This window comes from Jaculus jaculus, chromosome 13 (assembly GCF_020740685.1).
Source record: "Jaculus jaculus isolate mJacJac1 chromosome 13, mJacJac1.mat.Y.cur, whole genome shotgun sequence".
Classification (NCBI taxonomy): Eukaryota; Metazoa; Chordata; class Mammalia; order Rodentia; family Dipodidae; genus Jaculus; species Jaculus jaculus.
The window spans coordinates 48947743-48972212 of record NC_059114.1 but is presented as its reverse complement, the minus strand read 5'-3'; the positions used below and the strand labels follow the sequence as shown (position 1 = coordinate 48972212).

Sequence of the window (24470 nt, the reverse complement as noted above, 5' to 3'; positions counted from 1 at the left end):
CTGTATCATGGAAATGCTTACCTCAGCATGAATGATGACTCATGGAAACTGCATCTCAGGAGCTCTTTGCCCAGCTTGCAGAATGCCCCACCCAAGATCCCTCCCTAACAATTATTTATTGCCTACATAGCCTTGGGAAGGGGCTTGTGATTCTTGCAGTTTTCTGAGCCTTTTCCATCTTACAGGTTTACTCAGAAGTCTTTATGACCCTCATACCTCCCTCCAGAAGGGAATGTTTCAATTTGGAGGAAAAAGCTATACAACACGTGATTCCGTGGTTAATGGCACTTGGTGGCACACTTGCTGGCCTGAGTTTGATTCCCCAGCAACTGTGTAAAGCCAGACCCTGCAGAATGGCACATGATGCCCAATTTAACTACATCAGTGGGAAGTGGGGCCAAGAAAATCCAGAAACCTGTAGCCAGCTAGACTGGTGCAGGTGTGCAGGGTGGGGGGAAGACAAGAAGGGATACCTTTCTCAAGTAGGTTGTAAAGAGGTGATAAACACTTAGAGGGTATCTTCAGACCTCCACATACAGTGGCACACACATGCACACCATACACATCTATACACACAACACAAATACATCATTAAAAAAATAAACATTAAGGTGACTGGTGAGTTTTTGAAGACCAATCTGTTTCTCATTTCTTTGTAGTGACTGTGTTTCCTCTTTAGAAGTTTAAATGCTTTAGTTTGCATGATTTCTTCATCATGCTGAATAGCCACTTGCCCTTGTAATCTAGAAACTTGCTTTCTTCAACTTTAAAAAATTCTCTTGTGCTACTCTGATGATTGTTTCCCACCTTTGTTTTTTTCTTTCAAGACTTTTCTTAAGTTATATATTCATTCTTTCTTCATTTGATTTTTCCAAGTTGTCCAAGATGAGGGCTAGAAAGTGGCTAAGGGTTTTCAGTACTCTATAACCCTTCTAAACCTCACTTTTGTAGTCTGTAAAAGAAATGATATCTTCAAAAGATGTTAGGTATGGGCTGGAGAGATGGCTTGGTAGTTAAAGCAAAGCCTGCCAGTCCTGAGTTCAATTCCCCAGAATGGAAAGCCAAATGCACAAAGTGGCACATGCATCTGGAATTTGTTTACAGTGACAAGGGGGCCTGGTGTGCCATGTTTTTTCTCTCTCCCCCCCCCCCTTCCACTCCCCGTTCTCTTCTGTCTCTCCCTCTTCCTTTCTCACCACAAATAAATAAATAAAATTTACTTTTTAAAAAGTAGGATGTTCAGCCAGGTGTGGTGGCGCACGCCTTTAATCCCAGTGCTCGGGAGGCAGAGGTAGGAGGATCGCCAAGAGTTCAAGGCCACCCTAAGACTACATAGTGAATTCCAGGTCAGCCTGAGCTAGTGTAAGACCCTACCTCAGAAAACTGAAAGAAAAATAAAAGGATGTTGTGGGCTGGAGAGATGTCTTAGTGGTTAAACGCTTGCCTGTGAAGCCTAAGGACCTTGGTTCGAGGGTCTTTTCCCCAGGACCCACGTTGGCCAGATGCACAAGGGAACGCATGCGTCTGGAGTTCATTTACAGTGTCTGGAGGCCCTGGCATGCTCATTCTCTCTCTCTTGCTTGTGCTCTCTCTCTCTATCTGCCTTTTTCTCTGTCGCTCTCAAAAAAGTAAATAAAAATAAAAATAAATTTAAAAATACGATGTCATGAGGATTAGGATTTTTTTAAGTCCTCAGCAATATGCCTGTACATAAGCCATCCAATTCAATAAATATTAGCTATTGTCATGTTAACTGTCAACTTATGCCTACTACTTATGTGTCATACTCTTTTAGATGACTCTGAGCTAGTAACAGGCCTAAGAAGGCAAGAGGTTTACAAAGAAAAAACATTTTTTAATTTTTTTTAGTTTTTGTATTTGAGAGAAAGAAAGAATATACAGGCACACCAGAGCCTCTTACTGCTACAAACGAACTCAAATGCATGTGCCACTTTGTGCTTTATAGTTGGGTACTGGGGAATTGAATCTAAGCTGGCAGATTTGCAAGCAAGCACCTTTGACTACTGAACCATTTCTCCAGTCTGAAAAGGCATTTTTAAAATTTCATATATTATAACAGGTTGTATTCTTTATCCCCTCCCCAGGTTCCCATTTCCCTGAGGGTCCTCCTTAGTGGGATTGTGGGTGGAGTGGGGGGGAAACACATGCCTCCGAGTACTCCTGCCCGCTCTGTGGCTCTTACAGTCTTTCTGCCCTCTCTTCTGCAGTGTTCCCTGAGCCAGGGCAGGCTTGTTAGAAGTTTGGGAGTCCTTTGTAAAAAAAAAAATATTTATTTATTTGGTTGAAAAAGAGAATGGGTGCACCAGGGCCTCTAGCCACTGCAAACTAATTGCAGATGCATGTGCCATCTTGTGCATCTGGCTTTATATGGGTACTGGGGAATTAAACCTGAATTCTTTGGCTTTGCCAGCAAGCACCTTAACCACTAAGCCATCTCTCCAGCCTAAAACAGGAGAGTCTTTTTATATTTTTATTTATTTACTGTTACCAGTTTGATTAGTGATGAGTTCTCTGTAGCCTCTGGATTTCTCCTTTGATAGGCTTTGATTGACCACAGTTTCTGTCACCATTGACCTGGAGCTGGTTGTCAGGCTAGCAGTGAGATCAGTATTCATGTCACCACTTGCTCTGCAGTTTCTCCTGAACCCCAACAGATGTGGTAGAGGTGGCATGTTTCATGATGGGCAGTCAGCTTTCTTCTTGATTCTCCTCCATTTTCACTACCATCTAGATTGCTAGTTACTCGGTCCTTCATTTTTTGACAAGAAGGGTGAGTTATTTGGAATCTTCCTCCTTTGTCCCTAGTTTCTTTCAGGTGGCTTCCATTCTTCTACCTTAACCAGAAGTGCTGACAAAGCTTTTTTAAAGAAGACTATTAACAATCACAGAATAGGCTTTAGGTTTATCCCTGTCTCATTCTGAGCCTTAAGAACTGTTATGTGAACCACAAAGTCAGCTCCTCTCATTTTACCACTTGTTATTTTGGCTTAAGACCCTGTAACCTTAGCTTCCCCAGAGCATTTACTACTTATTAAATTTGATAGTAACAACTGGTCTCAGTATCTTTAACCTGTCACTCACTCCACCATCAACACTGATGTTGATCTGTCAGCTTGAGCATTTTTAGCACCTGCCTTATGTTTTATCAAACTTACTGAACAATAATCAGAGAAGACAGTACCATTACCATGTGCCTCACTCTTCCCTAACTTTTACCTGGTAGGCTCTACAGGTCCTAACTAGGAAAATCTGAGAAACAGAATCAAATATTATGTTTTCGTGCCCAGATTGAAGGGGCTTAAGGCTTCCTGCAGTGATATTATCTGTTCCTGTTGTACAAAATGGAAGGTAGGAATAGCCTCTCATAGATCTGTACCACTCCAAAGTGGCTAGATTATCAATAGGTGCTTTCTTCCTGCCCATGTATTTTCTCACTGTTCATGGTCTTTTTTTGTTTGTTTGTTTGTTTGTTTTTGTTTTTGTTGTTATCTGTTTTCTCACTCTAGTCTCACTCTAGTCCAGACTGACTTGGAATTCACTATGTTGTCTGAGGGTGACCTCAAACTGACAGCAGTCCTCCTACCTCTGCCTCCCAAGTGCTGGGATTAAAGGCATGCGCCACTGTGCCTGGCTTACTGTTCATATATTTTATCACTGTTAAGATTACTTATTTTTAAATTTGTTTCTCAGTAAATAAAGGAGATTTTTTAAAAATTATTTATTTATTTATTTGAGAGCGACAGACACAGAGAGAAAGACAGATAGAGGGAGAGAGAGAGAATGGGCGCGCCAGGGCCTCCAGCCTCTGCAAACGAACTCCAGACGCGTGCGCCCCCTTGTGCATCTGGCTAACGTGGGACCTGGGGAACCAAGCCTCGAACTGGGGTCCTTAGGCTTCACAGGCAAGCGCTTAACCGCTAAGCCATCTCCCCAGCCCAATAAAGGAGATTTTAACAAGAACGAAACCTTCCACACACAATTATAATCACAACTATGATTCGTTCATTCCCACATTTACCAAGGAAGTATCAAACAACTTTAAAAATAACGATATCATCAGAGTGGAAAACAACTCTATATGGGACCAAATTCTAGGTGCAAATTGAGAAATACATACGCAGTTCAGTAACTGACAAAAAAAATACTATCATTTCCCAGTATGTAAGAAAGTCACAGAAAAAGAATTATTAATAAACATGGAAAAATGCTTAGCTCACATGACGAGAAATCAAGTTAAAATCATAGTGATAGCTCAGTTGGTAAAGTATGAGGACCCAAGTTCAGTCCCCAGAACTTGTATAAAGAATGCCAGCATGGTGGTACATACCTATAATCCTAGCACTGAGGAGGCAGGAATAGGAAAATCTATGGAGCTTCCTGGACAGCTAGTCTGTCCTAATTGATAAACTCCCCATCCAGTGAGAAACCCTGTCTCAGGGAGGTAGACATTCCTTACGACACCTGAGGCTGTCCTCTTTCTGTACACACATACACTCATATACACAAACACATGTACACATATCCACACATAAAAATCATAGTAATAGGGGCTGGAGAGATGGCTTAGTGGCATCTGGAGTTCATTTGCAGTGGCTGGAGGCCCTGGTACACCCATATTCTCAATCTCTCTCTCTCTCTCTCTCTCTCTCTCTCTCTCTCTCTCTCTCCCTCCCTCCCTCCCTCCCTCCCTCCCTCCCTCCCTCCCTCCCTCCCTCCCTCCCTCCCTCCATTCTTCCTCTTTTTCTCCCTCCCTCCCCCTCTTTCTCTCTCTGTCACTCTCGATTAATAAATTTAAAAATTTTTAATTGTAGTAATAGCTAGGCATGGTGTCACACACTTTTAATTGCATCACTCAGGAGGCAGAGGTAAGAGGATCACCATGAGTTCGAGACCACCCTGAGAGTACATGGTGAATTCCAGGTGAGCCTGGGCTAGAGTGAAACCCTACTTTGAAAAACAGCAACAACAAAAAATCCTAGTGATATGCAGGTTTTAAAAAATCAAAATATATAAAAATGAAGCACTTGAATCAAATGCTTAAATTTGTTAAAGTGGTGAAAGCATAAGTTGTGTAACACATAATAAGGACAATAAGTTCCATTTATCTTTTGTACATGTTTGCACATGTGTAAATTGGAGTGTGTAAAGACTTTTTTTTTTTGAGGCAGGGTCTCAGTCTAGTCCAGGCTGACCTGAAATTGACTATGAAGTCTCAGGGCAGCCTTGAACTCACAACGTTCCTCCTACCTCTGCCTCCTGAGTGCTGGGATTAAAGGCATGCACCACCACACCCGGCAAGACATTCCTTGTAATGTTACTTATAATAGCCAAATATTTAAAAGGCCTAAGTGCTTCCCAACAAAGAAATGGGTATAGTAAATTTCCTTCATGGGTTCATTGGTACTGTGAGTTACATAGGATATTGTACAGCTAGCAAAAAACACAATACCTCTATGTTCTGTTGTGGAATGACCTCCAATACATAATACATTTGCAAATGAAAAAATGTATAGAGCAACATATACACTAATAAGCTAATATTTATATTTAAAATGCAGATGTAATTATACACATTGCTCTTTGCATTACTTATAGAATAGATCTGAAAGTATGCACAAGAAAGTGATGTGCATTTCTTTGGGAAATAGCCACTCAAAACAAGATAGACTTTTTTTTTACCTACTACATTTTGTCTAGTAACAAACACTCTTTTGTAGTGTGTTGATAATGATCAGATGTGGGGCGCCTTGATCACACCCTGCTATTAAGGATACTTTTGATTGGGTTGTTCAAGAATTACATAAATTCAAATTCCAAACCGAATATTTCTTCCTTAGAATAACTTTCTCTTAACTGCACAGAGATGACATATCTTATAATTCAAGTGTAAGAAGCAGAAAGTACACTGTATCCAAGGTAGCATCTTCCAATACTTTTCACTTTGTGTTCTAGCATAATGTTTTTCTTTTTATTCCATTAGTATACTGTTTGTTCCTACACTAGCTTTGAATTTTGTTATATCAGTACCTTTTACTTTTCATCCTATTCTTAGACAGTAAGTATATAACAAAGTCTGTGGTTAAAATGTAAGTAATAAAGATGAATATTAGCTTACTTAGGGAGTAAAGTAATAACTTTCTATTAATATTCAGTTTTTAGGGACTATAATATTGTTTAAGTCCTACCTTCAAAAATCCAAATTATTATTTTTCAGTAATTCATTATTATTTTGGTTTAAGTAGAAGACTTTACAATAATAGCTGGTAAAAATTGCTCTCATGCAGCACTGAATAAAGTTACCTTTCTTTTAAAAATAGATCATTACTCCTTGCTGATCTGGACAAAGAAGAAAAGGAAAAAGACTGGTATTATGCTCAACTTCAGAATCTCACTAAAAGAATAGATAGCCTTCCTTTAACTGAAAATGTAAGTAACTTAGCAACACAATTTAAGTCATCCACTAAGAATTCAAGATAACTTGAGTATGTAATAAACTGTAATGTGTCTTAATCCACTTTTAACCTGAATATATAATAGTTAACGAATGTTTTCTGGGGGGTTTTTTGTTGTTTTGTGTGATGGGGTCTCATGTAGCCCAAGCTGGCCTCAAGTTTACTGTTTAGCCAAGGATAACCTTGAATTCCTGATCCAACTTCCAAATGCTTCAATTTCAGATACCACCACACCTAGCTGGTTAATGAAATTTTATTTAATAGGAGATAAATGTTCAGAGCTGGGGAGATGTCTCAGTGATTCAAGGCACTTGCTTACAAAGCTGGCTGGCGTGGGTTTTATTTCCCAGTACCCATGTAAAGAGTGATGCATAAAGTAGCACATACATCTGGAGTGAATTTGCAATAGCAAGAGATCCTGCTGCACCCATCTCTGCCTCCCCCCTCCTTTTACACACACACATACACACACATGCTCACTCGCTCTCTCTGTTTGCAAATAAATAAAAATATTATTAAAAAATAAAAAGAGGGCTAGAGAGATGGCTTAGCAGTTAAGGAGCTTTCCTGCAAAGCCCTAAGGACCCAAATGTACAAGGTGGCACATATATCTGGTGTTTGTTTGCAGTGGCCAGAGGCTCTGGTATGCCCATTCTCTCCTTCTCTGTCCACCCCCCCTCAAATAAATAAATAAAATATTATAAAAAATGGAAAAAGGGGGGCGCTGGAGAGATGGCTGAGCAGTTAAGGCACTTGCTTGCAAAGCCTGACAACTTGGGTTCAGTTCCCCAGTACCCACATAGAGCTGCATGCACAGAGTAGTGCATGCATCTGGAGGCCCTGGCCTGCCTATTTTCTGTCCCCATCTCTCATTCTTTCTGTATGTCTGCTTACAAATAAATAAATTAAAAATAAGTATTCATTGTGCTCCAACAGATAATAATTTTAAGTTCCCAGTTGAGCAAACCTGTTAAGTTTGAATCAGGATTTCACGAGGCAAGTATTTGGGTGTTTTTTGTTTTTTTTTTTAAAGTATTCTGATTTTTTGTTATGTTTTGTTTTTTGTTTTGCGAGGTAGGGTCTTACTCTAGCCCAGACTGACCTGGAATTCACTATGGAGTCTCAGGGTGGCCTCAAACTCACGGTGATCCTCCTACCTCTGCTTCCTGAGTGCTGGGATTAAAGGTGTGCACCACCACCCCCATCACATATTCTGATATTTTTATATTTTATTTATTTATTTGAGAGAGAGAAAGAGGCAGAAAGAGGGTATGGGCACACCAGGACATCTAGCCGCTGTAAATGAACTCTATATGCATGTGTCCCCGTGTGCATCTGGCTTACATGGGTCCTGAACAATCCAACTGAGATCTTTTGGCTTTGCAGGCAAACACCGTAACCACTAAGCAATCTCTCCAGCCCCAAGTATTCAGATTTGTGATTTGAGGTTTTTGTTGTTGTTGTTTAGTTCTATATGTTAAATTTCCAAACATATTCTATAGAAATGTTTATCCCAATCTGTCTGGCTTTTTGTATACTATTATGAAAATCAGGCCCAATACTTTCTGCAACTAAAATATCTTGAAGGTAATTTGAACCTTATTCCAGGTATAAATGACAGTAACTATAGGCATGTATATTATTATTTTTGTGAGTTCTACAGTTCCTTTTTCAAATACAGCTGTCAAAAGAAGCAGTAATATTTCTGTCATCCTGTCCCTTATCCCACCTACCATCTCTCACATTAACTTTTTTATTTATTGATTTGAGAGCAACAGACACAGAGAGAGAAAGAGACAGAGAGAGAGAGAGAGAGAGAGAGAGAGAGAGGGAGAATACGCATGCCAGGGCCTCCAGCCACTGCAAACAAACTCCAGACGTGTGCACCCCCTTGTGCATCTGGCTAACATGGGTCCTGGGGAATCGAGCCTCGAACCAGAGTCCTTAGGCTTCACAGGCAAGCACTTAACCACTAAGCCATCCCTCCTGCCCTCTCACATCAACTTTTATTCATAAGATGATACTATGAAAAGAGTTGCTCAGGGCTTGTTATTCTGTTGGTAGAGTGCTTGCCTGGTATGCACAAAACTCTGGTTTATACCAAGTTCTACATAAAAAATGTGTGGTGGCACACACCTGCAGTCGTAGCTTTATGGAGGTAGGAGCAGGTGGATCAGAAGTTCAATGTCATCCTTGGCTATATAAAAAGTTTGAGTCCTGTCTGAGATGCATTAGGCCCTGCCCTCCCCACACACACATAAAAAAGGAAAGAAGAGGACTGAATAGATGGCTTAGTGTTTAAGGTGCTTGCCTGCAAAGCTTAAGGACCCAGGTTCGACTCCCCAGAACCCACATAAGCCAGGCGCACAAGGTGGCATATGCACACAAGGTGGCACACACATCTGGAGTTCATTTGCAGTGGCTAAGGCCTTGGCATGCCCATGCTCATTCATTCTTTCTCTCTCTTGTTCTGTCTCACTCTTGCACTTCACTCCTTCTCTTTCATGATTAAAAATTTTTAAAAAGGAAGGAATTGGGGGAAGTTTCTGAAATACATTAATAATCTCAAAACTATATATTTAAACTTTAGTCCATAAATATTTTATATAGACTACTTTAAGAAGAGAAAATAAGTCAGGGATGATGTTTCACGCCTATAATCCTGACACTTTGGGAGGCTGCATAGGTCACATAGCAAGACACTGTCTCACAAAAAAATGAGAGAAAGGGACAGGGTGGGGGAGAGAGAGGTTGAGGGGAGGAGACTTAAAGGACTGGATAGAATATAACTTGCTTTCTTTGCTTAGATTTTTCATTTTATTTGTTTGCACATGTTATGTGCATGCACACATGTGTCAGGGTCTCTGGCCACTGCAAACAGAATGCTAAATGCTTGCACCAATTTTTGTAGCCATCTAGTTTTATGTGGGCAGTTGGGAATTTGAACCTGGGCCAGCAGGCTTTGTAAATAAGCACCTTTTAACCACTGACCCACCTCCATAGCCCCTAGATTTTTCATCTTCTAATAGGGTTTCTAAAAATATTTTGATTGGACTGGAGAGATGGCTCAGCAGTTAAAGGAACTTGCTTGCAAAGCCTGATGGCCTAGGTTTGATTCTCCAGAATCCACATAAAACCAGGTGAACAAAGTGTTTAATGTGTCTGGAGTTCATTTACAGTGGCAAGAGGCCCTAGTATCCCCATATTTGTTCTTATATCTTTCTCTCTCCCTCTCTCTCTACCCTCTTGCAAAAGACAATAAATACTTTCAGAATTTTTAAATTACTTACTTGTGATCAGAAAGTGTGTATGGGCCAGGGCCTCTTGCCACTGCAAACTCCAGGTGCCTGTGCCACTTTGTGCATCTGGCTTTATGTGGGTACTGGGGAATTAAACCTAGGTCAGCAGACTTTGCAAGCAAGCACTTTTTAACTGCTGTGCCATCTCCCCATCCCCTCTGATAGTAGCTTTGGGAAAATATAGTATGCCAAAAGGAAGGAAAAAAAAATTTTCCAAGAACATGTAACACACTATATTTCCTAATTGACAGTTGGCTGTCAGGAGCCAGAACTCCTAGGCCTAAGTACTCACCTTCCTAGAACAGTCACAGGTGTGGTTTATATGGCAATGCAAGTGCAGTTGGTTACTATTGAAAATAAAGACCAGAGATTGGAGAGGTTGTCTAGTGGTTAAGGCACTTGCCTGCAAAGTCAAAGGACCCAGGTTTGATTCCCCAGGACCCACATAAGCCAGATGTCCAAGATCTGGCATGCATCTGGAGTTCGTTTATAGCAACTGGAGGCCCTGGTGTACCCTTTCTCTCTGTTTCTATTTCCCCCCCTTCTCTCTCAAATGACAGTAAAATAAAATTTTTTTTTTTTTTTTTTTTTTTTTTTGGTTTTTCGAGGTAGGGTCTCACTCTGGTCCAGGCTGACCTGGAATTAACTCTGTCATCTCAGGGTGGCCTTGAACTCATGGCAATCCTCCTACCTCTGCCTCCCGAGTGCTGGGATTAAAGGCGTGCGCCACCACGCCCGGCATTAAAATTTTTTTAACGTTTAAAATAAAGACCAGTTGTTAAATAAATTATTCTCTTTTTATTCGGTATTTATTAGGCTACAGAAGGCAATATTACGGACCATTGACAGCATTAGAAAATTCAAATTTGCAGTGTTTTATAATTTATTAAGCAAATTTTCTTTTCATTTTGGAAAGAAAGTTAATGAGTATGTTTGATGTGAACACAGTACTTATAACATCAGCTCCAAACCACATTGTAACATACTATGTCACATTCAACTTTTATTTGGGGGATGGACAAGGGATGGTTGAGAACTAGAGGACAAGAGAAATGACAACAAACTCAGCTGGAATAGGAAAGCAGCATGCAAACTGGCTTATATTTTAGCCTTAATTTGGGTATGCTGACCTAAATGCATTCTGCATGTGGATGTCTTACATAAAGACAAGCATGAGAACTAGTAACTTAAATAGCAACACAGTTTGGAGGGCTGGGACCACTTGTCACATGCAGCCTTCTATAGACATCCAAAGCATGAAAAAATCTATGGCTCTTCTCTCTCTTCATGGCCCCTTAGAACTCCGCTGCCTATCATGTCATTTCGTCTCTTTTTCTTTCTTCTTTTCCTTCTCCTGAATTCACGGCAGTTATCTCAGTGCTTGGAATTTTAATAAGGTTAATGAGTTAACATCCATTTATGAGTTAACATCCATTTCGTGAAAAGCACTTTTATTTATTTCATTTTTGCCTCACTTTTAGATTTTTATCAGTCTTTGCTTACTTTATCTGTGCTTACATATAATGTGGGTTTTCTTGTCCCCTTTTCTTCATCCTATAAATAGAAATTTTCTCTGTTTAGCCTGTATATATAAAGTAATCCTTACCTTAAAAGAAAATATAAACTTAAGTATAGAGGAACTATTTCTTGATTTTTTTTTCATGTTGTCAATGGTAACATACTAATTTTTAATAAATACAAGAAATGCCTCAGGTCTGGAGAGTAGAGCTTAATGTTAGAGCTTAGCATGCACAAAGTTATGGGGCAACACCACAAGAATGAATGAATAGATAAATAAATGAAAAAATGAATGTATGTACATATAAAAATACTTTTATTTATTTATTTTTATTTGACAGAGAAAGAGGAAGAGGGAAAGGGAGAACGGGCGTGCCAGGGCCTCCAGCCACTGCAAACAAACTACAGACACGAGTGCCCCCTTGTGCATCTGGCTAACGTGGGTCCTGGGGAATTAAGCCTGGGTCCTTTGGCTTTGCAGGCAAACACCTTAACCACTAAGCCATCCTTCCAGCCCTGTAGTACCTTTTCTAAAAATAATTTTATTTTATTTATTTATTCTTGAGATAGAGAGTCAGAGACTGGGCACGCCAGGGCCTCTAGCCACTGCAAATGAGCTCCAGATACGTGTGCTCCTTGTGCGTCTGTCTTACACACATCCTGAGGAATTGAACCTGGGTGCTTCGGCATTGCAGACAAGTGCATTGCTAAGCCATCCCTCCAGCCCATACTACCTTTTTAATGGAGAAAAATCATAAGGGAATTGAAGCTAGATTCACTCTAACTGGTTATGATTACATACTTTAAATGAAACAGTCCAGTGTAATTGCAATATTTGTAATGTTGGGCAGGCTTTAACTTCATATCACCTAAGAAACCTATCGCACCTGCACTCAAGTTTTTTGGTTCCTTTGAGGAAAAGAAAAAAAAATTCCTCATTGTCTATTACTTACACAGTTAGCTTACTTATTTACCTTGTTGATACCTTTATGCTCTTTGTTTTGCTAGTAAACACAGTGAACTATTAATACTTTAATATTATTTGTGGTTTTAGTTTTCCTTGCAAACAGATATGACCAGAAGGCAATTGGAATATGAAGCAAGGCAGATCAGAGTTGCAATGGAAGAACAACTGGGTACTTGTCAGGATATGGAAAAACGAGCACAGGTAACTGAATTGTTTCTACACTATACAAATGACATTGCTGTTAACATTTACTGAAATTTGTTATTACAGATATTTGTGAGGCTAGGGTGTAGCTCAGTGGTGGAGCATTTGCCTCACATGTGCTCTGGGTTCAACAGTCAGCACCATGAAGAAAACAAAGTTTTATATATATACATATGTATGTATGTGTATATATATATATATACATATATATATATATATATATATATTTTTTTTTTTTTAAGGTAAGGTTTCACTCTAGTCCAGGCTTACTTGGAATTCACTTTGTAGTCTCAGGGCGGCCTTGAACTCACAGTGATTCTCCCACCTCTGCCTCCCAAGTGCTGGGATTAAAGGCGTGCGCCACCACACCTGGCCTTACCAAGGTATTAATAATTGTCTTATGAGGAACTATTTCAAGATAACAGTTTATCCTGACTCCTGGCCAGTACAACCAATATGTAATTCTGCCTCTACCACATTTTGTTTTCCTTAATATTGTTCTGATCTGCCTTGCAATTATAAGGGTCAAAGAGCATTTTTGAAGTTTTAGTAGCTGATGATTAAGCCTCATTCAGCTCTCCTTTCAATTTTTATGTCTTGCCATTAAGTATATGGAGTAACATTCAGAATATGCCGCTGCTCTTCAGTTTTGCAAAACAGAAGAGAAAACTGTGATAAGATGAAATGAGTTACATAGAAAACATTTCCATATTTGTAAACTCATGTCAAGAAATAACAGCAATTTTGCTATCTATAAGCATTTTTTATTATTGAAATTAGCCTTTCTGTATCCACTAATTAAGTCCTATAGAAATTTTGATGATTACTTTCTTTGTTCCCAAATAAGCATGAGGAATTTTTTTTTTTTTATTTTCACTTAAAAACACATACACACTTCTGGGCTAGAGAGCCAACTTAGTGGGTAAGGCTCTTGCCTGCAAAGCCTAAAGACCCATGTTCAATTCCCCAGTATCCACATAAGCCAAATGCACAAGTTGGCGTGTGCATCTGGAGTTTGTTTGCAGTGGCTAGAGGCCCTGGCAACCCATTTTGTGTCTCTCTCTCTCTCTCTGTACCTCTTTCTCTCTCTGTCCATTGCTCTCAAATAAATAAAAATAAACAAAAAAAAGAAAAATTTAAAAAGAAAATAAATCATAAGTAAACTTTATATTAATTTGAAAAAGTAAAGTAGTAATAAGGTTCTATTATTTCAATCAATATAATAATTTTTCCTTTTCTAAAATATTTTATATTTTATTTATTTATTTGAGAGAGAGGCAGAGGCAGAGACAGAATGGGCATACTAGGACCTCCAGCCGTTGGTAAACTCTAGACACATGCGCCATCTTATGCACCTGACTTATATGTGTCCTAGGGAATTGAACCTGGGTCCTTTGGCTTTGTAGGCAAGTGCCTTAACCCTTAAGCCATCTCTCCAGCCCTCAGTATAGTTTTTGATTAGAATCACATCAAGTATATAGATTAAGAAGATGGTGTGTCTTTACAATATCAAACCTTCTCAATTTAAAAGGATGACCAAAAGCACACTCCTTGGTTCAAATACCATACTTGCTACTTACCAGCATTGTGATCTCGGCAAACTCTTTACCTTAGTTTCCTCATCAGTTTAAGATTCTTTTGGATTTTCTATAGTTACATTGTGTGCAAAGGACAATAATTTGTTTTTTTTATAGTCCTTATAGTTGGGGCTTTCCCCCCCCCCTCCCATTTCTTGCATAAGAAATTGCATCTCTGAATGGAAGCAATGTCACTGGTCTTGTTTTGGCTTTAAAGAGAATCCTAAAAATTCACAATTAAATATGTTGTTCACTCAAAATTAAGGAATTTATATTATTGTCTAATTTTTGAGAGTTATCCTGAATCTGCATTATTCTAATTTTTAGTCCCTTTTTCTAAAGTCATACCAACTCCATACTAAACATGATATATTTCAGATTGTTATGTAGAAAAAGGAAAAATATCAGGACATGGGATGATAGGTACACTTCACTATGTCAAAATTTAAGGTGAGGGTCATATATTTGAACACAGGGCTGCATGCTTATACAGAAATTCATTTACCAATTCCTAAACTATGTTACTATGTTACATACCATCCTGCACTTATGGCATTTCAGATGTTGAAAATTTCATGTTCCCTTAAAATTTTGGCTCTCCCTACAAAAGAAACTTTTGATTTCCCATATAATTCTCTCATTATTAAGTCTTCCTTATTTATATTTAATGGTATGTAATGTATTTAATGATTTCTATATCATTAAAGTTCTTCTGAAGATGTATTTTGACTTCAAAAAAAAAAGAAAAAGGAAAAATAACCTACTGCATTTTTTAATTTTTGTGTTGAGAAACAGAAGCACAAGGGACATCATATCAGAAATCCTCCACATCAGTGTACATCAGGACATTGGCAGACTTCAGGACTTAACTGAGAGAATGCTAGTACAGAAATGCAGTGTTTCCTGTATTTATCCTCTAAATACTAAATTTTGATGTAGGACTTTATTGGTATAGAAGGAATGATAACATAGAAAGGGAGAAAACATTTATGTAGGAAGCCAGGAATTGTGTACTTTAGTTGTTTCTCTAAAGCCAAGTAATGAGAACCACCTACTTTGAAAATTGAGTACTCATCTTCAGAATATTTTGAAAAATGTAGCATTACTTCAGTCACTTTACATTACATGAATTGGCCATGGTAATTATTGTGAATTAGAGAATGTTATTTGCTCTAAGCTTACTACTTTAACAGTTATACTAGAGAATTAATGAAGTTGGAATGTTACAGGAAAAAGGATGTATTGATGTTTCAGTGGCATAACAAAACGACTTTGATGTTTTCTGTTCCTACATAACATTGGATAGCTACAGCAGTAAGCATTTTTATTATTTATCTGTTAATGACTATATGCTCATGTTTTTATGATGGGACTGACAATCAAAGATCATTTGGAAACTAACTTCTAATGCTATTTTTCTTTATTAAAACAGTTGCTTTATAATTTTGATACTTCAGTATTAGGATACCCACTATGTAATTATTATTTAAAAATCATGCATTGTCAATACTTATTTTTTAGAAATATTTTTATTCATTTATTTGCAAGCAGAATGAGATAAAAGAGAGAAAGAGAATGGGCACATCAGGGCTTCCAGCCACTGCAAACAAACTTCAGATGCATGTTTCACCTTATGCATCTGACTTTATATTGGTACTGGGGAATCACACCAGGGTCGTTAGGCTTTGTAGGCAAGCACCTAAAACCCTCCAGCCCAGTACTTAGTTTTAAATGCTACATTTGATTTATTGTAATGATAATTTTTGAAAGTTTTTTTAAATTTATTTATATTTTGAGGCCGTATGGTGGGGGGGGGCTACATAGAGAATTGGCATGCCAGGGCCTCTAGCCACTGCAAATGAACTCCAGGCACATGTTCTCCCTTGTGCATATGACTTACATGTATACTAGGTCCTTTGGCTTTGCTGGCAAGCATGTTAACTGCTAAGTTATCTCTCCATCCCTAAAGCTAATGTTTTTTTGTTTGTTTTTATTCTTATTTATTTGAGAGCGACAGGCAGAGAGAAGAAAGAATGGATGCTTCAGGGCTTCCAGCCACTGAAAACGAACTCCAGATGTGTGCACCCCCTGTGCATCTGGCTAACATGGGTCCTGGGGAATTGAGCCTCGAACCAGCGTCCTTAGGCTTTACAGGCAAGCACTTAACCACTAAGCCATCTCTCCAGTCCCCTAAAGCTAATTTTTAAAAATCAATTCAGCTTTCAAAGTCTTTTAATGTAATGATTCGGGTTTTTCCACTGTATTAATTACTTTCCTCGTTGCTGTAATCAAATTATCTGTCAGGAAGCAACTCAAAGGAGAAAGGGCTTATTTTGGCTTAAATTTTAAGATACAGTCCATTATGGCAGAGAAGGCATGATAGCAGGAGCATGAAACAGCTGGTCACATTGTTTTCATAGCAGGAAACTGAGCATAAACAGGAAGTGGGGCTGGACTAGAAAACTTCAGTGCCCAACACCAGTGACCCACTTCCTCCAGGGAAGCTCTGCCTCTTAAAAGTTTCACAACCTTCCCAAAGGACCAAGTATTCAAACACATGGCCCAACAGGAGACATTTCACATTCAAACTATAACACTACTTCTTATTAGTATTGATCAAACTTAAAAGCTGGAGAGACGGCTCAGGAGTTAAAGGTGCTTGCCTGCAAAGGCTGCTGGCCAGGGTTTAATTCCATGGCACCCACATAAAGCTGGATGCAAAGTGGCACATGTATCTCTGATCCCAACATACCTACAACAGTGGGAGGCAGAGCCAGAAGAACCTGAAGCCCTTGGGCCAGTTAGTCTGACATTCCTTTGCAGTCTGGCAACTCATTTGTAGTAGCAAAAGACCTGTCTTGGGTGGGAGAGATGGCTCAGCAGTTAAGGTACATACCTGCAAATCCTAATGACGCAGGTTCAGTTCCCCAGTACTCACATAAAGCCAGATGGACAAAGTGCACATGCATCTGGAGTTCATCTGCAGTGGCTAGAGGCCTGGCATGTCCATTCTGTCTCCTTCCCCTTCCTTTTCTCCCCCTTCTCTCTGCATATCTCTGTTCTCAAGTAATAATACCTGTCTCAAAGAAGGTAGAGCAAAGGCACCTCAAATTTTTAATTTACCCCTACATATGCATGAGTCTCTCTCTCCCTCTCACACACATGTGCACGCACGTGCATCCACACACACACACACAGCTTATTAAAGTCTGATATTTTGTTGTTTGTTTTGTTTGTGCTTAGACACTTTCACATTCCGTAGCCAAGACTGGCCAGAATTCATTGCATATCCCAAGCTGACCTCAAACTCTTGGTGATCCTTCTGCTTCAGCCTCCCAAATTCTGGGATTAAAGACATAGAATCTAGCATTTAAAAATAACAAATGTAGGAGGGGGGAGAACTGGCGGGATGGCTTATCAGCTAAGGCATTTGCCTGCAAAACCAAAGGACCCAGGACCCACGTTAGCCAGATGCACAAGGGGGCACACACGTCTGGAGTTTGCAGTGGCTGGAGGCCCTGACACGCCCACTCATATTCTCTCTCTCTCCCTCTTTCTCTGTCAAATAAATAAATATATATATATTTTTAATAATTTTAAAAAATAGGGGCTGGAGAGATGGCTTAGTGGTTAAGGTGCTTGCCTGCAAAGCCAAAGGACCCAGGTTTGATTCCCCATGACCCATGTAAGCCAGATGCATAAGGGGGCACATGCACCTGGAGTTTGCAGCCTCTAGAGACTCTGGCACGCCCATCCCTCTGCACCTTAAAGTAAATAAGTATTTTTAAAAAAAAGCAAAGCCGGGCATGTAGGAGGATTGCCAAGAGTTCAAGGCCACCCTGAGACTACATAGTGAATTCCAGGTCAGCTTGACCTAGCATGAGACCTTACCTCAGAAAACCAAAAAAAAAAAAAGAAAAAAAAAAATCCCAGTATGGTGGCACACACTTTTAATTCCAGGTCTTCATAGGCAGAGGAAGGAGGATCACTGTGAGTTCAAGGCCAACCTGAGACTAAAAAGTGAATTCCAGGTCAGCCTGAGCTAAAGCAAGACCCTACCTTAAAACAGTATTAATAATAATATTTTTCATGTTTTCTTCAGTCCTATGTAGTTCATTCTATAGTTGCTGCTTTGTGATTATTTGATGGTCTCTTTATAGCATGAATGCAAATCTGGACCATCTTTTTAATACCTGTATTTGAAGGAAAAGTAATACTTACTTGGGAGGCACAGAGAGAAGGGTCACAAGTTCAAAGCTATCTTGAGCTATGTAGCAAGTTCCAGGCTAAGCTAGGGAAAGCCTGCCATAAAATCAAGTAGTTTAGCTGCAGTAGGTACTTAGAAAATCTTAACATTACTGGGTTGTAATGGGAATAACTGTCAGAGTGCTTAGTTCTACTGTTTAAAAAAGCCTTGATGTTTATTGAAATAGATCATATGTTCTTCCCTTCTACAGTTATACCATCCTGTATATAAATCAACTACATTATATTAATTCTAGATAAATATAAAAATTAAATTCAACCACCAGGCATGATGCTTATGTCTGTGATCCCAGTACTTGGAAAACCAAGGCTGGAAGATAATGTGAGTGTAAGGCCAGACCGAGATACATCATGAGTTCCAGACCTGCCTATCTCAAAACAATAATTAGGGAGAGTTTTGAAAGGTATAATTTCTTTTTTTTTTTTTTTTTTTTTTTTTGGTTTTTTGAGGCAGGATCTCACTCTAGCTCAGGCTGACCTGGAATTCACTATGTAGTCTCAGGGTGGCCACAAACTCACGGTGATCCTCCTACCTCTGCCTCCCAAGTGCTGTGATTAAAGGCATACACCACCACGCCCAGATCTTTTGAAATATTTTTGAAAATAACTTTGGAGAGGGAGTTTGGGATTGACCCCAGGGCACCACACACGCTAACTACTACCACTGAACTACTAAAAATAGCTTTGGTTTATTAATCTTTATAGTATATGTGCTATGCAGTTTAATATGACTTATATTTTTATAGTTTTGTTTACCAGATCTAAAGATCTAGTGCATGAAGTTCAATATACTAAAAAAAGCTTGGGCTAGAGAGATTGCTCAGTAGTTAAGGTGCTTGCCTGAAAAGCCTAAAGACCTAGGTTTGATTCCCTAGTACCCACCTAAACCAGATACACAAGGTGACACATGCATCTAAAATTCAGTTGTGGTGGCTGGAGGCCCTGGCATACCCATATTCTCATTCTATCTGCCTCTCTCCCTATCACTCCCTTTAAAAAAAAAAAAAAAACTTGAAATATCTCCAATTTGTCATTTATGTAGCATTGAGCTGTTAAGTGGTACAGTATGATTCTTTACAATAATGTTTTTAATAAAACTATGTCTAATTTTGCCTCTTACTGTAGCGAAGAATAACCAGAATTCAACAAATAGAGAAGGACATCCTTCGTATACGACAGCTTTTACAATCCCAAGCAACAGAAGCAGAGGTTAGTAAATGACCTTTTGTGGTATATAAATATAGGTAGTTATTCCTAGAAAATACCTATAATTAATGTGACATCATGGAAATATGGGTATTCTTCTAAAGAGAGATACGCTATAACTTTTTTCATAAAGTTATCAGAAGCCTTGACTATTTTGACTTCATAATTTTTCAGAGCAAAATTTATAGTCATTAGGCTAGTCATTATGCTAAAGGTGTGGGGTCCCACACCTTTAATACCAGCACGTGGGAGACAGAAGTGGAAGATCACAGTGAGTTCAAGGTCAGCTAGAATAGAATGTGTGTATATACACATATATGTATAGTCATTAATAAAGATGCCTCATTTTAGCTGTCAGTTTATACATTATCAAATAACTAATTTAGCTGTCATCACCTATAAGATTTTTCCTTATATTTACATTGTGAGAAAACAGATCAAACATGTTTGCCTGTGCTTACTCCACATATTCCATTAAAATGATAGTAAAGGGATTAAATGAAAGAGGCACAGGGGTGGAAGGATGGCTTGGCAGTTAAGGCACTTGCCTGTGAAGCCTAAGGACACAGGTTTGATTCCCCAGTAACCATGTAAGCCAGATGCACAAAGTGGCACATGTGTCTGGAGTTCTTTTGCAGCACCTAGAGACACTGGTACACCCTCTCTCTCTCTCTCTCTCTCTCTCATAATAAAATTCGAGGAGATGGTAAATAAATTGTAACTATTGTAGCTTGTTGTAGGGAATAAGGAAAGCCATGAAGCAACGTAGTACATACTGTGGGATCCTAAAGGGTCCAAATTAGCTGTACCAGGCAACCTAAGTGTGAAAAGTGGCTGGAAGCACGATAGTTGAAAATCTGTGAAGAAGCAGATGAATGCTCGCTTTGGCAGTACATACACTAAAACTGGAACGATACAGAGAAGATTAGCATGGCCCCTGCACAAGGATGACACACAAATTCGTGAAGCATTCCATTAATAAGGAAGGAGGAGGAGGGGGGAGAAAGAAGAAGCAGATGAGCTTCCAAAAACTTCACAGTCTGAAACAGCTCAGTGACTCCTCCTCCTTTCCATGCCTAGCAAAAAATGGGTGATTCCCACTCCCCTACCCCACACCAGAAAAGATGAGTATCTTTGGATAAGGATAAGCCTAGTGTAATTAAAGTTGGAGATGCCATACAGAAATCCATATCAGCTGAAAATATACTTAATGTTGAAACCTACCTCATCCTCCACACTTGCCATCTCTAAGCAAGTTTTGTAAGGAACTTACTTGAGAAAGCTAACCCAAACAGAAGAGCTGAAGATACTTGGGTTGGAAGATCCCCCAGTTCAGCTAAGCCACCATGGAGCCACTGTTGTTGATAAACCTTCATCACACAGGCATACATAGCTTCATTTAACTTTTTTATACCTAGCTCACTCTCAGAATGAATAGAGGTCAATACTGTTGACCACTAGACATTTTAATTAAGTTTCTGGTAGGAAAGATTATAGAAATAGTTAATTTCTTCTTGTTGAAAGAAGAAAACTTCAAGAATAAAAGTAACATTAATTTTCTGAACATCTGCCAGGTATAGTGTTGCATGCCTATAAACCCGGCACTTGTGAGGTGAAGTCAAGAGGATTAGGAGTTCAAGGTCAACTTGGGGTACATAATACCGTGTCTTAAAACACCAGATGGGGGCTGGAGAGATGGCTTAGCGGTTAAGCGCTCTCCTATGAAGCCGATGGACCCTGGTTCGAGGCTCGGTTCCTCAGGTCCCACATTAGCCAGATGCACAAGGGGGCGCACGCGTCTGGAGTTCGTTTGCAGAGGCTGGAAGCCCTGGCGCGCCCATTCTCTCTCTCTTTCCCTCTATCTGTCTTTCTCTCTGTGTCTGTCGCTCTCAAATAAAAAAAAAAAAAAAAAAAAAAACACCAGATGGATGGATGGTAGTTAGATAGACAGGAATAATATCTTCAATAGAAAAATATAATGCATTCGTAGAGCAAGAAAAAGATGACATAAAATAGAACACTTAGAATAAAAAAATGAAAGAGCTCATGGAAGTTGAAATTTCAGCAGAAATGAAAAACTCAGTAGAAAAGCTAAAAAATGATTTTTTCATAAGTAAAACAAAGATAATGAATAGAAAATAGAAATTATCATTCTGCGTTTCAATATCCAAATAAAAGGAGGCCCAAGGAGAGTGGACAAACTGGAAAGGCAAAATTATATTAAAAATAAATTAAGCCAGGCATGGTGGCGCATGCCATTAATACTAGCACTCGGGAGGCAGAAGTAGGTGGGTCACCGTGAGTTCCAGTTCAGCCTCAGCTAGAGTGAGACCCTACCTCGAAAAACCAAAAAATAAAATAATAATAATAATTAATTGATTAAAATTTCCCAAAATTAAAAGGTATAGTTTCCCAAATAAAATAGTCTCTCCAATATTTGATATCACGTAAGAAAATAATCCCATCCAAAGACCACATTGTGATGAAATATCACATCATTGGAGATGAAAGGAAAATCCTGAAACCCAGAGAAAGAAGAGAAAACAAAGTTCACACGGAGGAACAAAACTAGAAAGGTTTTTATTTAGCAGCCAACACTGGAAGGTGGGAGGTACATTGCAATCTCTTAAAACTTTTGAAAATTATTTTCAGCTCTTTTGACCCAAATTTGACTCTTATGTCCACAATTCAGTTCAATTTTTTTTTAAGTTTTATTAACATTTTCCATGATTACAAAATATATCCCATGGTAATTCCCTCCCTCCCCACCCCCACACTTTCCCATTTGAAATTCCATTCTCCATCATATTACCTCCCCAGTTCAATTTTTATTCTAACTACCTAGAGTTAGTATTAGACTCCACAAGTAAAATCATAGTCAATTACAAGCCTGCTCTCACTTCATTTAATCAGGCCCAGTTTTTGAGTGTCCTACCTACCCTGATTATAAATCTCACGCAAGTGGATGTACTACACTACATTTCCTTCTAACACTGCCCAGACCTTACAAGGTAAGGCAAGTCCTTTTACTGCCCACCCCTTTTGTGCTAACCATTAAGCTTTGGTGTCCCCAGCTTATGTCTACCAGTTTAAAAGTCTAAGCCTTCCCATACTCCCCTAAGGTTAGATAAATCACTAAAATGGCTAAGAAGTTACTAAAACTCTAGCCTTACAATTCCACTTTTATTATAAGGGTATACAACTAGAGTCAAATTAGATAGGGCAAGATTTACAAGAGAGGAACATAAGATTGTATATTCATGCATTCCCTCTCTCTCTCTGTCTAAAATCTGCCCCTGTAATCCTCATTTTCTAGCACTGCTACAAGTTTATTTGGGGTTGGAGACCTCAGAAGTTTTGTTTTTATTTGGTACTATAAAATAACTTAACTTTGATATTCCTAGCAGCTTTATATACCACACTTATAATTGGATACTGTTCTGCAATAAAAAGTACCTTTCTGGGGCTGGAGAGATGGCTTAGCGGTTAAGCGCTCGCCTGTGAAGTCTAAAGACCCTGGTTCAAGGCTTGATTCCCCAGGACCCACGTTAGCCCAATGCACAAGGGGGCGCACACATATGGAGTTTATTTGCAGTGGCTAGAGACTCTGGCACGCCCATTCTCTCTCTCTCTCTCTCTCTCTCTCTCTCTCTCTCTCTCTCTATCTGCCTCTTTCTCTCTGTGTCTGTTGTTCTCAAATAAATAAATGAACCAAAAAAAAAAGTAACTTCCAGCAATCACTGGTAGCATAATACAATATAGATGAACATTAAAAACCTACTAGGTGAAATAAGCCAGGTATATACATCTATTTGTATAAAATGCCTAGAAGGGGAAACTTAAAAAAAAATACCCGGGTATTATGGCTAATGCCTGTACTCTCAGCTCTTGGGAGATGATACAGGGGGATGGAGTTGCAAAGCCAGCTTGGGACGCATACATCAAAACCACACAAAATAGACTGGTGGTTACCTTGTGCTAGAGTGGGGATAAGGATTAGCTGTAAATAGGCAGGTGGACCTTACTAGAATGATGAAACTGTTCTAAAGCTGGTTTGTGGTGGTACATTTGCTGAATTTCACACATAATAGTAGATTTTGTGGCATACAAATACCTCAACCAAAATGCTTTTAAGGTTTTTAGCCAAGTGAGTGGTATACTGTGGTAATCCTAATACTCAGGGGGTGGACGCAAGGAAGATCAGGAGCTCAGTGCCCTATATGTGCTACATAAGACCTTGTCTCAAAAATGCATACATGCACGCATACCTACATACATGTATACTTTTTTCTCAGACCTATAAGTAAGCATAGAAAGCCTTGGGGAAGTTTGAAAGTAAGTTTGATAATGAAGAAACAGATGGCCTTATTCTTTATTAGGAGTCAGTAGTAGCCTCTCTTGTGTACAGCTTTAGTAATTTTTGATAGTGATACAAAAGTGTATGTGTGCCTATAGACTAGGGCCAGTGGGATAATCCAGGTGAGTGAACTGGAAGAAGCAAAAGAGAAAAGTAGTGGTGCATGTTAAGTGGAGATTGGGCTAGGGAGTTGGGTTGTGGAGTTGAGATTCCATCTGTGTTTTTCCCGTATACTGGGTCTATAACAGAAACCCTCACTTAGGGTCTTTGCACCTCCATTTCTTTGCAGCATAGAAATAATAATAGTGCTTCACAGGGTAATAAAAAAGAAGTCAGTAGCTGTTAACTGATTTGGGCCTAGAGACATTGGTTGCTTTTTTTTTTTTTTTTAATTTTATTATATTCACCATTATTATCAGTATTTGGTTATTTTTTGTTTGTCATTTTGTTTTATTTACCCCTCTGGGTATTTTAGGGTTATCTTTCTTTATCTGAACATTAATATATCGTCCTACCTTTAGACAGTTTCATTTCATCTTGGGGCTTATGTAACCATATATATATGTTATGGGCTCTTAAACTGTTCTGGCCAGATTCTTAAAT

At 39.0% G+C, this 24470-nt stretch overlaps 1 protein-coding gene and 1 non-coding gene across 10 annotated transcripts in view; both read left to right on the top strand.

Annotated features, from left to right (window-relative positions):
- Apc (APC regulator of WNT signaling pathway) overlaps window positions 1-24470 on the top strand; it is a 141936-nt gene that overhangs the window by 72472 nt on the left and 44994 nt on the right. For all 9 annotated transcript variants that reach the window (XM_045132437.1, XM_045132433.1, XM_045132430.1 and 6 more), the window contains 3 exons: window positions 6339-6447; window positions 12345-12458; window positions 19430-19513. In XM_045132437.1, the coding sequence (XP_044988372.1) occupies window positions 6339-6447; window positions 12345-12458; window positions 19430-19513 (307 nt within the window). The remainder of the gene's footprint in view (window positions 1-6338; window positions 6448-12344; window positions 12459-19429; window positions 19514-24470) is intronic.
- LOC123454280 lies at window positions 20386-20492 on the top strand. The gene has a single exon (XR_006633265.1). It is a non-coding gene; the product is annotated as a U6 spliceosomal RNA (small nuclear RNA).